Source organism: Acinonyx jubatus, chromosome D4 (assembly GCF_027475565.1).
Source record: "Acinonyx jubatus isolate Ajub_Pintada_27869175 chromosome D4, VMU_Ajub_asm_v1.0, whole genome shotgun sequence".
In the NCBI taxonomy this organism is placed as follows: Eukaryota; Metazoa; Chordata; class Mammalia; order Carnivora; family Felidae; genus Acinonyx; species Acinonyx jubatus.
In genome coordinates, this window is record NC_069391.1 from 76,365,140 (window position 1) to 76,377,833 (window position 12,694).

The window sequence follows — 12,694 nt, forward strand, 5'->3', positions numbered from 1 at the left end:
CTTTTTTTTTTTTACTTTTTTTGAGTTTATTGATTTTTGAGACAGATAAGAGCATGAGCAGGGAAGGGGCAGAGAGAGAGAAGGAGAGAGAGAATCCCAAGCAGACTCCGAGCTGTCATCGCAGAGCCCGATATGGGGCTGCAACTCACAAGACTGTGAGATCATGACCTGAGCCAAAACCAAGAGTCAGATGCTTAACCGGCTGAATCACCCAGGGGCCCCTACTTATTCTTTCTAACTTGGTAATTCTTCTTTTGGGAATTTGTAGTATTTTTTTTTTCCTAAAATATAGACCAATTTAGAACAGAAAGTTTATCATATAGACAAGTGAAAGTATCTAGATGTCCAGTGTTTGGGAAATATGTAAATTTTGGTTGCATAGATGGGATAATGAACAGTCATTATATAGTTTTTTGTGCTGTAGTCATTAGAGAACTTTTTTTCTGATCTGGGAAAATTCCTTTGATAAAGATGAAGGGTTACAAGTCCTTCTGAAAGCTTGGTGTACATGTGAATCATTTGGAGATCTCATTAAAAGGCAGATTACATTTCGGTAGGTCTTCGGTGGGGCGTCAGATTCTTCATTTCTAGTTACCTCCAAGTGATCTGCTGTTCTGTGTATCACGTTTTGACTAGAAAAGCACTTACGTGACTTTGTCTTAACGACAAGGAGAAATATGTCAAAAGTTAGAAGTGATTGCCTCTAGAAGAGGAATTATTAGTAGCTTTTTTTCCTGGAGGACTTTTACTTCTCTACATTTTTTTATTTTTGTATTTTCATTATGTAAATTAGATATACCTACCATATTTGAGCTGTGTTTCAGGCCCTGGGCTAAGTGATATGTGTGCATTATTTTGTTACATTTTCAGTAAAATCCATTGGGTTGGCAGAGGAGTATTACGGTAGCCACCTCATGGAATTTTATGGAGATTTTCCAGAATAATCCATGTTTAGTGACTTTTGATGTAGGGCCTGGCTTTTATTAAATCTCAATAAATGACAACTTCTGTCGCCATCATCATCATCATCGTTACGTATTACCTTGTTTTGTGTATGAGACAATTGGGGCACAGAGGAAGGAAGTAGCTCTCCAAGGGTTGCACAGCAAATAGGTGGCATAACCTGAATTTCAATTCATACATGTGTTTTGACTCCAGAGCTCACTGTTACACTGTCTCCAGGGGGAAAAAAGCAAACATGCATGCAGCCACTGCCAATTTCATCTATTCACGTTACCTCGCCATTCCCCCCTCGCCCCTAACTACCAGAGCCACCACATTAAGCTTCTAAAAGCACGGTCAGGTTATTGCTTTAGTCAAGAGCTTCCTCAGAACGTCTTTATTACTATTCAGAAATTAGTGATGTGGCATAAAAATGAGAATTATTTGGATGAATAGAAAGGTTTAGTCAATCAAATGAAAAAGTGCTTTTCATTTTTATTTAGGAGTAAATGCCAAAGAGTGTTTAGAAGAAACATAAACATTGACTGACTTGTTTGGATGTATAAAATGTAAAGAACGATACAGTGAATACCCAGAAATCTAACACCTGGGTTAAGAAAAAACCAAAAAACATCCTTTCCCTTTCCCTTCAAAGAACATCGCTTTATTGAATTTTCACTTACTTGCTTTCCTTATAGTTTTTCTACTTGTATTCAGTCCCTGTAATGTATTGTTTATTTTTATAAAAGGTGGAATTGTACATTACGCATTTTTCTGCAACTTGCTTTTTTTGACAAATACTTACATTCGTGAGTTTTATCCATATTATTGTGTCTAGTTGTAGTTTATTAATTTAATTACCTTCCATTGTATGATTATACGGTACTTTCTTCATTCATTTTACTGGTGATGGACCTTTAGGTTGTTTGTGGTTTATAACAGTGCTATTAAGAAGATAGTTTCTTGGTGCCCATTTGCGAGAGTTTCTTGAGTATGTGTCTAGGACTATAATTGCTATGTCATAGGGAGTGTGTGTATTAAGATTTACTGGGAAATGCTAAATTATTTTCCAGAGTGGTTGTACCAATTTATGCACCTACCATCAATCGGTATATATATGTATACATATTTATATATTCCTATAGTCAGGCTTTTAGATTTTGCCCATCTGATTGATATAAAATGGCACTCATTGCAAATGTAATATTTGACTTTTTTAAATGATGGTTTTTTTTTTTTTCAGATTTTATAAATAGATAATCCCCAAAGTGACCTTTAGAGTTATCTGGAAACTTCTGGATTGCAAATTATGAATAATATCATGTAAATTTCATTTTTTTTTTTTGTTTACTACTTTTGTAGTGCATAAGATCTTTTGTGATTTTTAAAAATTTAGCTTGGTTGGCTGTTAGTTAATTTCAAAACACATTTTGTGTATTCTAAAGTAATTTCAGAGCAGTATTCTGCTCTGATAGATTTAAAGCATTCAACTAGTTTGCTGAAAATTTTAAGCTTGGAAATTAAAAAATAAACTCATTGTATGTTAATCCTCTTCATGTTTTCTTTTACCCCTCCAAATGGTGCAGATGTTTACTTTGCTACTTATAAACTCTTTGTCTTTTGTTTGTCTAAAGAATTTGTAATAAGGTGAAAATATAAAATTTCTAAGTTGGCATCCTTTAAGAAACCAAAAGATTGTAAATAACAGGACAGTATCCAACATTATAAGGAATAATTGTACAGAAAGACAACCTTAAAATAAGATTGGCCCTGGTGAGAATTCTTTCGCCAATTTAAAAAACACCTTTTATGTTTTAGCACCAGTATGCATGAGCGAGTGAACCGAACAGAAAGACAATTTCGATCACTTCCAGATAACCAACAGAAACTACTTCCTCAGTTTCTTCTTCACTTGGACAAGATTCGGAAATGCATTGATCATAATCAAGAAATACTACTGACCATTGTGAATGATTGCATACATATGTTTGAAAATAAAGAATATGGAGAAGATGTATGTGAAAGTTTGTTCTATTTTTATTTTAGGGTTTAACCTCTGTCTTTTGAGGTCTTTATCTTTCTGGATTTCATTTTTATATTTTGCATGAGTCATTTGCTCTACTCAGAGATTGTTTTCACTTACATGTTCAGGCATTTGATTAGGCTTAATAGGATAGTACGCCAGAAACTGGATTTGTTCACTGATTTTTTTCCCTAAAAATAGTAAGATAATTGTTGCCATATGGATATACATTTCACATAGTATTCTGACTGTTCTAGCATGTAGAGTTAGTGACTTAAATTTTTGTAAACTTTAGTAGCCGTGTAAAATTAATTTCCCTTGCTAAACTCATTGTCAGTATCTTGTATCTATTGATATTTATCTTTTACTTTAAGAAATTATTTTCACTTCTAAATCTCAAGGGACTGGCAGTAATAGAAACTGAAGTCCTCTTTTTGTATCCACAGGATAGATACAGTTGGGCCACTCCAGTGTGAGCCTCTCCATGCTGCCCCATCAATGACCCGGAGGGACTTTCTTCCCTCTCTTAGAGAGAGATGTTCCGTCTCCATAGGAGCTCAGTTCTGGTCCTCTCCTGAGTAAAGACTGCTTAATTATATGGTGGTTTCATGATTAATGGACCTTAATCTATTGAGGGTAGAAGTGAGACCACCAAGCTCTTTTCATTTAGGATCTCAAGCTGCACTTGAATCCCGGTTGAGGTGAGAGGCTAGTGATTTATCCACTAAACCATCTATATGGCCCCCGAGTAGCATGTCTGTGTGACCATATCCAAAATTGATTACTTTGTCAGAAGCTAATTGATTTCTGTTTTTTAAACAGGGGAATGGAAAGATTATGCCAGCATCTACATTTGACATGGATAAATTAAAATCCACACTGAAACAGTTTGTGAGAGACTGGAGTGAAACCGGGAAAGCAGAAAGGGAAGCCTGCTACCAGCCAATCATTAAAGAAATTTTAAAAAATTTTCCAAAAGAGAGATGGTAAATAGTATCTAATTTTTAACCCATTTCTTTAAAGATAAGCACTAAGTTTTTCTGTAAGAAATGTCACAGTCTTGATTCATTTTTATAGTTGCTATGTGCCTGTATTTTTTCATATATGGATGTGTGGTCTTGTGTGTGTTTTTAGATGCTTTGTGTGAAGCTGTGGTTAATATTTTCAATACTCTTTGCTGTAGCACTTAATCACTCTAGAAATTTGTAAGGTTAGATGTTCATTATCAGTGATGTTTTCCTTTTATAATTTGCTTATGGCAAAGCAAAAAGCTTCAGACTAATTTAATTTTCCTTATTACGACAAACTTGTAAGTAAATAGGGGATTTATAGCTTGGAGCAGAGATTCGTCACTTTTTTGTGCCATGAAAACCCTATGCAGGCCACTTTTCTGAATAACATTTCTGAATGGATCAGATAGAAGGCATAAGATTACCAAGAAACCAATTTTGAAGCACAGCTATAAAAATATTTAAAAAGCTAATTTGTGCTAGAACATGCTTTGTATCCTGTATTGCACTAAATCAGATCTAGCAGCAAGTATAATTACTGTACTTTAAAAATGCCAGTGTATGTGTTATTTTGAGAATCTCAACAGCTTCAAAATAAGAGATAAGTTGCATACATTTTACACTTCTTACGTATTCTCCCTAATCACCAGTTCTTAACATTTTACACTTACTTCATTATTTCTTCCTACTTCCCTCCCTCCTTCCCCTGCTTTATAAGTATGTCTAAAACCACATATATGCACAGCTACTATTTAAACCATTTGAGAGATCAATTTGTGTGTACATTATGTTTTGTTTTGTTTTGTTTTGTTTACCTCCTAATACGTCAGAGTTAATTTCTGAAGAACAAGAATATACGTAAATACAGTGCAGTTGTCAGGTGGAGGAAAATTTAATACTGTCTTCTAATCTACAGTCTGTATTCAATTTTTATAAATTATCCTGAAAATATTCTTAATAACATTTCTTTCTAGTCTAGATCCAGCCCTGGATATTGTATTACATTTCATTATAATATTTTAGTTTTTAATCTGGAACAGTTCCTTGGCCTTTCTTTTTCTTTCATGACATTGACATTTGTGAAGAAAGAAGGAAGTTATTTTATACACTGTTCCTCAGTTTGAGATTATCTGTTTCTTCATGATTGAATCTGGATTATATGTCCTTTTGAAAATAATACATAATTGATACATAATTGATGTGTTCTTTTTAGGATGTCACATTTGGAGTAGTGCAATGTCTGTTAGTCCATCAATAATAATTTTAATTTTGATTACCCATTCAGAATGTCATTCAGTTTCTCTACTGTTCAGTTACTGTTTCTCCTCTTACAACTGATAAGCAGTTTCTGGGGAGACACTTTGAGACCATGCAGTTAATTTCCTGCTCCTCCTCAAACTTTCTCTGCCTTAGAATTGTCAGCCAGTGAGGATTTTTGCATGAACTAATCTATCCTGTGATGGTTATGGAATGGTGATTTTCTTTTTTTTTAAGATTTTTTTTCTTAACATTTATTCATTTTTGAGAGACAGAGCATGAGTGGGGTAGGGGCAGAGAGAGGGAGACACAGAATCCGAAGCAGGCTCCAGGCTCTGAACGGTCAGCACAGAGCCTGACGTGGGGCTCGAACTCACAAACTGTGAGATCATGACCTAAGCTGAAGTCGGATGCTCAACCGACTGAGCCACCCACGTACCCTGGAATGGTGATTTTCTAACTTTACAATTATCAGCATTCTATTGTATCTGTAAACTATTACCTGAAAGGACTAATGGTTCCTATTTTATTTAGTGAGTAATGATCCATTACTGTTGGTTTGTTGTTGTTCAAATTGCCTCAGCTTTAGCCAGCAGGAGTGCCTTCAAGTTGGCCCCTTTGTCCTTTCAGCATGGCCCAATTGTTTTTTAGGGCTTCCTTATTTCTCTGGCACAGTAAAATACTTTAGTCCCATTGTGTATCTTCCCGGCTTTAGCCTTGGAATTGGATGTTTTTCCAAGGACCCAGTTCCTTTAATGTGGAATGGTGTATAGAAACCAAGATCGGGCCCTAGGCACTTTTGTTGTTACTAAGATGTCACTGCTTTTGAGCCTTTTAGTGGATAGAACACACACACACATATTAGAAATCATTAGTTCATACTTATCCCTTCAGTTCCAGTCTAACCCCAAAGGTTTCCTTCTTGGCCTCCTTGTTCCCTATATCTGTCTGCCTTTTTCCACAGTAAGAACCCTGGCTTCTGACAACATCAATACATTTACTCATTCACTCAATCCTACAGTACTCACATAAGGCTTTCAGAATTGCTACCTCCATACCACTATGAAAAACAAACTACCCACATGAGTTTAGGATTTGCTAGCAATTATTTTTTCCCCTAAACTAAGGTTATTCACAAAAATATTCTTTACAGGTTACTCAGAGTCACTTCCTTTCAACCCCCTACCCTCAGTGTGGTTGTGTGTTTAATTTGAAATTCAGTACATCATGGTTTATTTCTGTTTGCTTTCAGTTTTTAGGGTTGTTCTGTCCTCCCCCCATTCTCCATCCTTGCTGGTATATATTTATTTTTTTGATTCATGAGCTGTCAGCTATCAACTTGTGATAATCAGAAAAAGTGTCATTCCCTTTCCTATTCCTTTGATAGCCCATCTCTTCAATCCTCATTCTCAGTCCCACACCCCATGTAGGTAATCAGTATCATTGATTTCTTGTTTGTCCTTGTTTTTATTTTTTGTTTCCTATGAATGTAAGCAGATACAGGTTTTCTTCTAAATTGCCTCCTTTTTTCAAACACAAAATGTAGCAGCCTGTATATTTTATGTTGCATTCTGCTTTTTTCACTTAACAGTTTATCTTAGAAATAGCCAATTGTTGGGGCTCCTGGCTGGCTCCGTCGGTAGAGCATTGACTCTTGATCTCAGGGTTGTGAGTTTGGGCCCCACGTTGAGTGTCGAGATTATATAGTGTTACAATTAATGACCATATGCATGTGTATTTTTGTACTGTTGGAAGTGTATCTTTAGTGTAAATTCTTAGACATGGGATTACTGAATCTGAAAGGTAAATGCATGTGGGACATAAGTGTATTGGTTACCTGTTGCTATAAAAGAAATTACCACAAGTTTAAATGCCTGTTGCTGTAAAAGAAATTACCACAAATTTAACTGCTTAAAACAGACACATTTATCATTTCACAGTTTCTGGGAGTCAGAAGTCTGGACATAGCTTAATTGAGTCCTTGGTGTAGGATCTTTAAAAGGTTGTGTCAGGATGTCTGGTGGGCTGTGTTCTAATCTGGTGGCTCGACTGTGGAAATATCTGCTTCCACACACACTCATGTTGTTGGCAGAATTCATTTCATTGGGGTTGCAGGACTGAGGGCCCTACCTTCCTGTTGTCTGCCGTGGGAGTCTGCCTCAGCAGTTTTGTCTTGTGAGCTTTCCTCAACTGGTCACTTACTTCGCCAGGCCGGCAAGGAGTCTTTAGAAGCCTTCAGTGGAGTTTTTATGATGTGATGTTATCACACGGTGACCGTTGGTTCGAAGAAGCAAGTCATAAATCCCTGCACACACTAAAGGGAGCAGATTATAAAAAGGCGTGAACACCAGTAGGTGGGGCACTTTAGGCTCTGTGCCACAGTTATTGCCACATATCCCTATAAGGGCTGTACTGTTTCGCCTTCTTGTCAGCAATGTACAAAAGTGCCAGTTTACTCACAGCCTTGCCACACGCTGTGTGTTCACAATCATTACCAAACTTGTAAACTTTTGCCAATCTGATGGGTGGAGAATCGTATTTTGGCCTACTTCTTATTTGCATTTCTCTTGCTATGAAAGAAATTGACTAGTCTCATATGTTTAAGGGCCATTTTATACCTTGTTTTGAGAAATACATATTGGTGTTTTTCCCCTCCTTTTAAAAAGTTGAGGTGAAATGCATATAAAAAATGTGACAGTTTTAAAGTGAACACTTTGATGGTAGTTAGTAAATTAACAGTATTGTGTATCCATTGTCTCTTACAGAGTTGGAAAACATTTCCACAACCCACAATAAATCCCATACCCATGAAGCGGTTACTCCCCATTCTCCTTACTCCACCCCTGACTTCTGTTTGTCAGAAGTTTGACGATGAGTTGCCTAGATGTGGTTTTCTTTGTATTTATCCAGTGTGGGCTTTGTTTTGCTTTGGGAGGCTTGGGTAGATATGTATCGCCAAATCAAAAATCAAAAATTGTTTGCTCTTATTTCTTTCCCTTCTGGGACTGAATCGTATGTTTATGAAACTGCTTGACATGGTCTGTAACGTGTCAGATGGCTCTTTTCCCACTAATTCTTTCTATATTTTAGTTTGGGTAGTTTCTATTGACCTTACTTGAATTTCACGAATTATTTATTATGCCAATCTGTTGATAAACCCATTGAAAGACTTCTTTAATTCTGATACAGAATTTTTAAAAAATTTCTAGTACTTCCATATACACATACCTTTCTATGTGTGTTCTCTCTGTGCTGACATTTCCTGTTTGTGCATGTGATCTACTTTTTCCACCTGATGTTTTAATGTATTTTTTATGTTTAGGTTTTAAAATTTTTTATTTTTTTTAATGTTTATTTTTCACACACACACGCACACACACACACACAGTGCGAGTGGGGAGGGGCAGAGAGAGAGGGAGACACAGAATCCAAAGCAGGCTCCAGGCTCTGAGCTATCAGCACAGAGCCCAATGCGGGGCTCAAACTCCTGAACCGCAAGATCGTGACCTGAGCTCAAGTTGGATGCTTAACCAACTGAGCCACCCGGCGCTCCTGTTATGTTTATTTTTAAATCCCTGTCTGATAATTCCAACATATGTGCTGTTTGTGGGTCAGTTCTGATAATCATTTCCTCTCATAGCGATGGGGTACATTTTCTTGCTGCTTTGCATGTCTCATAATTTTTTGATAGAATGCCAGACGGTGTATGTAAAAGAACAGTAGGAACTGAAGTATATTGACAACCAGAAAAGAGGCATTCTCCTTATTCTGGCAAGCTATGAACTTGGGAGGTTGACTGAATCTCTTAAATGTTTTTAATATTTGATATTATTGCATGTATTAGCTGCTTCAGTCACTTAAGAAAAAATGGTCTAAACCTTGCATCTAGAAATGTGGCAATGTAACCATTGTCAATTTCTAGATTGAAATAGTTTCTTAGTTTTCATCTGCATCTCACCTTTTACTTCATTCTTGTACATTGATTCGTGTACATTGATTTTACGATCTTTCCTGAATTAATTGATAGGAAGTTGTTTGCAATATTAAGCACTCGGACTCTCAGAGCATGAAAATATAGTTATTTCTTCAGCAGTAAATGACCCACGAGGTCCACAGGAAGCCATTTGTATATTGGAACTGTCCTCTGCCAAAGATAAGATTGAGGCTCTCTTATTTAGTCAGCCTTTTACATGTAATGACAGCTAATCCACCTTGTTTGAATATCTACACGTCTGTGCCATACAGATTGTAGCTCAGTACCATGAAAATCACCCACTGTATTTCTCCTTGTGGTCAGTAAATTTTTGACCCGCTGTGTTCTTAACATCCAGTTGAGGGGATAATAGATTGATTATGTACTTGTGATTCCTGTGTCACTTAAAGCTTTCATTCTTTTATTCCATTGTTGATGACAGTTATGACACTTCACTGTAAATATTTCTTCAATCAGATTTATAGTGTTCTGGGTCTGAAACCCAGATATAGCTCAGTAAGTGAGTAACGTTGGAAGCACAGTTGAAATTATTATTCCAGCCATGTTATCGCTCCTGGAAAAAAAAAAAAAAAAGACCAGTGCTTATTTCTACATGTTCAAATAGCCGATCTATAAGATTCAGAAGTAATATAGGTAATAATTCACTGATTGTGCCCTGCAGATATAATTTAGGAAGACGTTTTCTAATGACATGTTTTTGTAGAAAGAAGTTTATCCATAGGCTTCAAAGCTAGGCAGATTCCAAATACTTCAACTACTAGAAATGCTTGACATGTATGCTACTCACTCACATTTTTAGTGTCCGCAGACTTGTTAATACATTTTGTATTCCAAGTTTGATCAGTGAGGATACAGTATACTTGGGGTTTCTAATTTTTTATAGCACTGACTCTTCATGCTTTTATAGTCTTTATTATGTTTGGGTTGAAGATGATTTGTCATAGATGAAATTGTGTGATCTTTGTGATATGTGTTAACCCCCCCCTTTTTTTTTCCTGCATGTATTGTTTCCTTGTTGGATCTATGACTTGCAAATATTTTCTCCAACTCTATAGGTTGTCTCTGCACTTTATGATGTCCTTTGACATACAAAATTTTATAATTTTGGTGAAGTCCAGTTTATCTGTTTTTTCCTTTTGGCACTAGTGCTTTTCATGTCATGTTTATGAAATCACTGCCAAATCCAGTGTCCTGAATACTTTCTTTTTGTTTTGTTTTTAAGTTTGTTTATTTATTTATTTTGAGAGAGAGAGAGAGAGAGAACGAGCAGGGGCGGGGCAGAGAGAATGGGAGATAGAATCCCAAGTAGGCTCCGTCCTGTGTCCTGTCAGCACAGAGCCTGACGCAGTGCTCCGACTCAAGAACGGAGTCGAAACCAGGAGTCGGATGCTCAGCTGATTGAGCCACCCAGGCGCCCCTCCTCAGTACTTTCTTCTAAGAGTTTTATAGTTTTAATTCTTAAGTTTAGATCTTTGATCCGTTTTGAATTCATTTTGTATATGTTATAAGGTAAGGGTCTAACTTCATTTTTTTTTACATATGGATATCCAGTTTTCCCAGCACCATTTCTTAAAAGACTATCCTTTCTGCATCCAATTGTCTTGGTTCTGTTGTTGAAAATCAATTGACCGTGTGTGTGAGGGTTTATTTCTGGGCTCTCTATTCTCTTCTATTCTGTGGGTCTATACATTGGACCTTATGTCAATGCCATAGTATTTTAATCTCTGTAGCTTTGTAAATTTTGAAGTCAGGAAGCTTAAGTCCTTCAGTTTATTATTTTTCAAGGTAGTTTTGGCTTTTTGGGACCCCTTGCAATTCCATATGAATTTCAGAATCAGCTTTTCCATTCTTGTGAAAAAAAGGTGTTGGAATTTTCTTAGGGACTGTTAAACATGTAGATTGGTTTGGATAGTATTGACATCTTAATGGTGTTAAATCTTCCTATCCATGAACACGGGATGTCTTTCTATTTATTTAGATCTTTAATTTCTTTCAGCAGTGTTTTGTAGTTTTCAGTGTACAAGTCTTTTTTTTCCCCCCCTTGGTTGGATTCCTTCCTTAAGTATTTAGTTCTTTTGGATGCTATTATTATAAATGGAATTAACTTTCTTAATTTTTTCTTTTGGATTGTTCATTGCTGATGTATAGAAACACAGCTGATTTTTATGTGTTGATTGTGTGACCCTGCAACTTTGCTTAACTTATTAGCTCTAGGAGCTTTCTTGTGGATTCTTTGCAATTTTCTAATATACAGGTTCGTGACATCTGCAAGTAGAGATGGATTTTTACCTCTTCCTTTCCTATTTGAATAGCTCCGGCCAGAACTTCTGGTACAGCATTGAATAGCAGTGATAAAAGGGAGCATCCTTATCATGTTCCGGGTCTTTCTTTCACTATTGAATTTGATGTTTTTAGCTGTAGGTTTTTCATAAATACCCCTTATCATTATGAGGAATTTTCTCTCTATTCCTAGCGTCCTGAGCGTTTTTATCAAGAAAAAGTGTTGCATTTTATCAAATACCTCTTCTGTGCTAAGTGAAAAAATCCTCCCTCTTTCCTTTGTTCTATTAATGTTATGTTACATTGACTGATTGTCTTATATTGAACCACTCTTGCATTCCTGACATAAATTTGCATTTGTTCATGGTGAACAATCCTTTTAATAGTTGTTGGGTTCAATTTGCTAATATTTTGTTGAGGATTTTTACATTTATAAAAAGGGTGTTCTTGATCTGTTCTCTTTTTCTTTTGTGAAAACTCTTGTGAATTTTCTTTTCCTGTGATGTTGTTACCTGATTTTGGTATCAAGATAATGTTGGTGTCGTAGAATGAGTTAGGAAGTGTTCTTTACTTTTTTGGGAGTTTGAGAGGAAACGGTGTTCATTTGTCATTAAATATTTAATGGAATTCACCTCTAAAACCATCTGGTCCATGGCTTTTCTTTATTGGGAGACATCTTTACGTCTTTGACTAGGGAATATTGAGGTGGCAATGTTGAAATATGCTTTTAATTTTTCTTTAAGATATGAAGTCTTCTTCCTCAATAACGTTTGTTTTGAAAACTGAGGGCTCAAGTTGGAATAAATAGCTAAAAATCACACAGTTGTTAAAGGCTATCTTTGTTTACTTTAATACATGCTACAGATTTTCTTATCCTACATTAGGATAACAGTCAGTTAAGCATCCAACTCTTGATTTCAGCTCAGGTCATGATCTTGCAGTTCATGAGTTTGAGCCCTGCATCAGGCTTCATGCTGATAGTACAGATCCTGCTTGGGATTCTCTCTCTCTCCCTCTGTCTCTCTGCCTCTCCCACATGCATTCTCTCTCTCTCTCTCAAAATAAGTAGACTTAAAAAAGAATTATTATATAATCTCTCATTTCCTTATTTTTCATAAACAAGTGTTTTCAATTTTATGGACTTTTATAAACATTGATATATTGTAGATCATATTGTAGGATGTTATA

At 36.1% G+C, this 12,694-nt stretch overlaps 1 protein-coding gene across 2 annotated transcripts in view; it reads left to right on the forward strand.

Moving 5' to 3' along the window:
* The window catches only part of CARNMT1 (carnosine N-methyltransferase 1), a 43,270-nt gene that overhangs the window by 5,363 nt on the left and 25,213 nt on the right, over positions 1-12,694 (forward strand). Inside the window, exons 2-4 of one of the 2 annotated variants that reach the window (XM_027041026.1) lie at positions 2,186-2,265; positions 2,761-2,956; positions 3,788-3,951. In XM_027041026.1, coding sequence (XP_026896827.1) covers positions 2,252-2,265; positions 2,761-2,956; positions 3,788-3,951 — 374 coding nt within the window. In that variant the 5' untranslated portion in view covers positions 2,186-2,251. The remainder of the gene's footprint in view (positions 1-2,185; positions 2,266-2,760; positions 2,957-3,787; positions 3,952-12,694) is intronic. The other variant, XM_027041025.2, reaches the window with a different exon arrangement.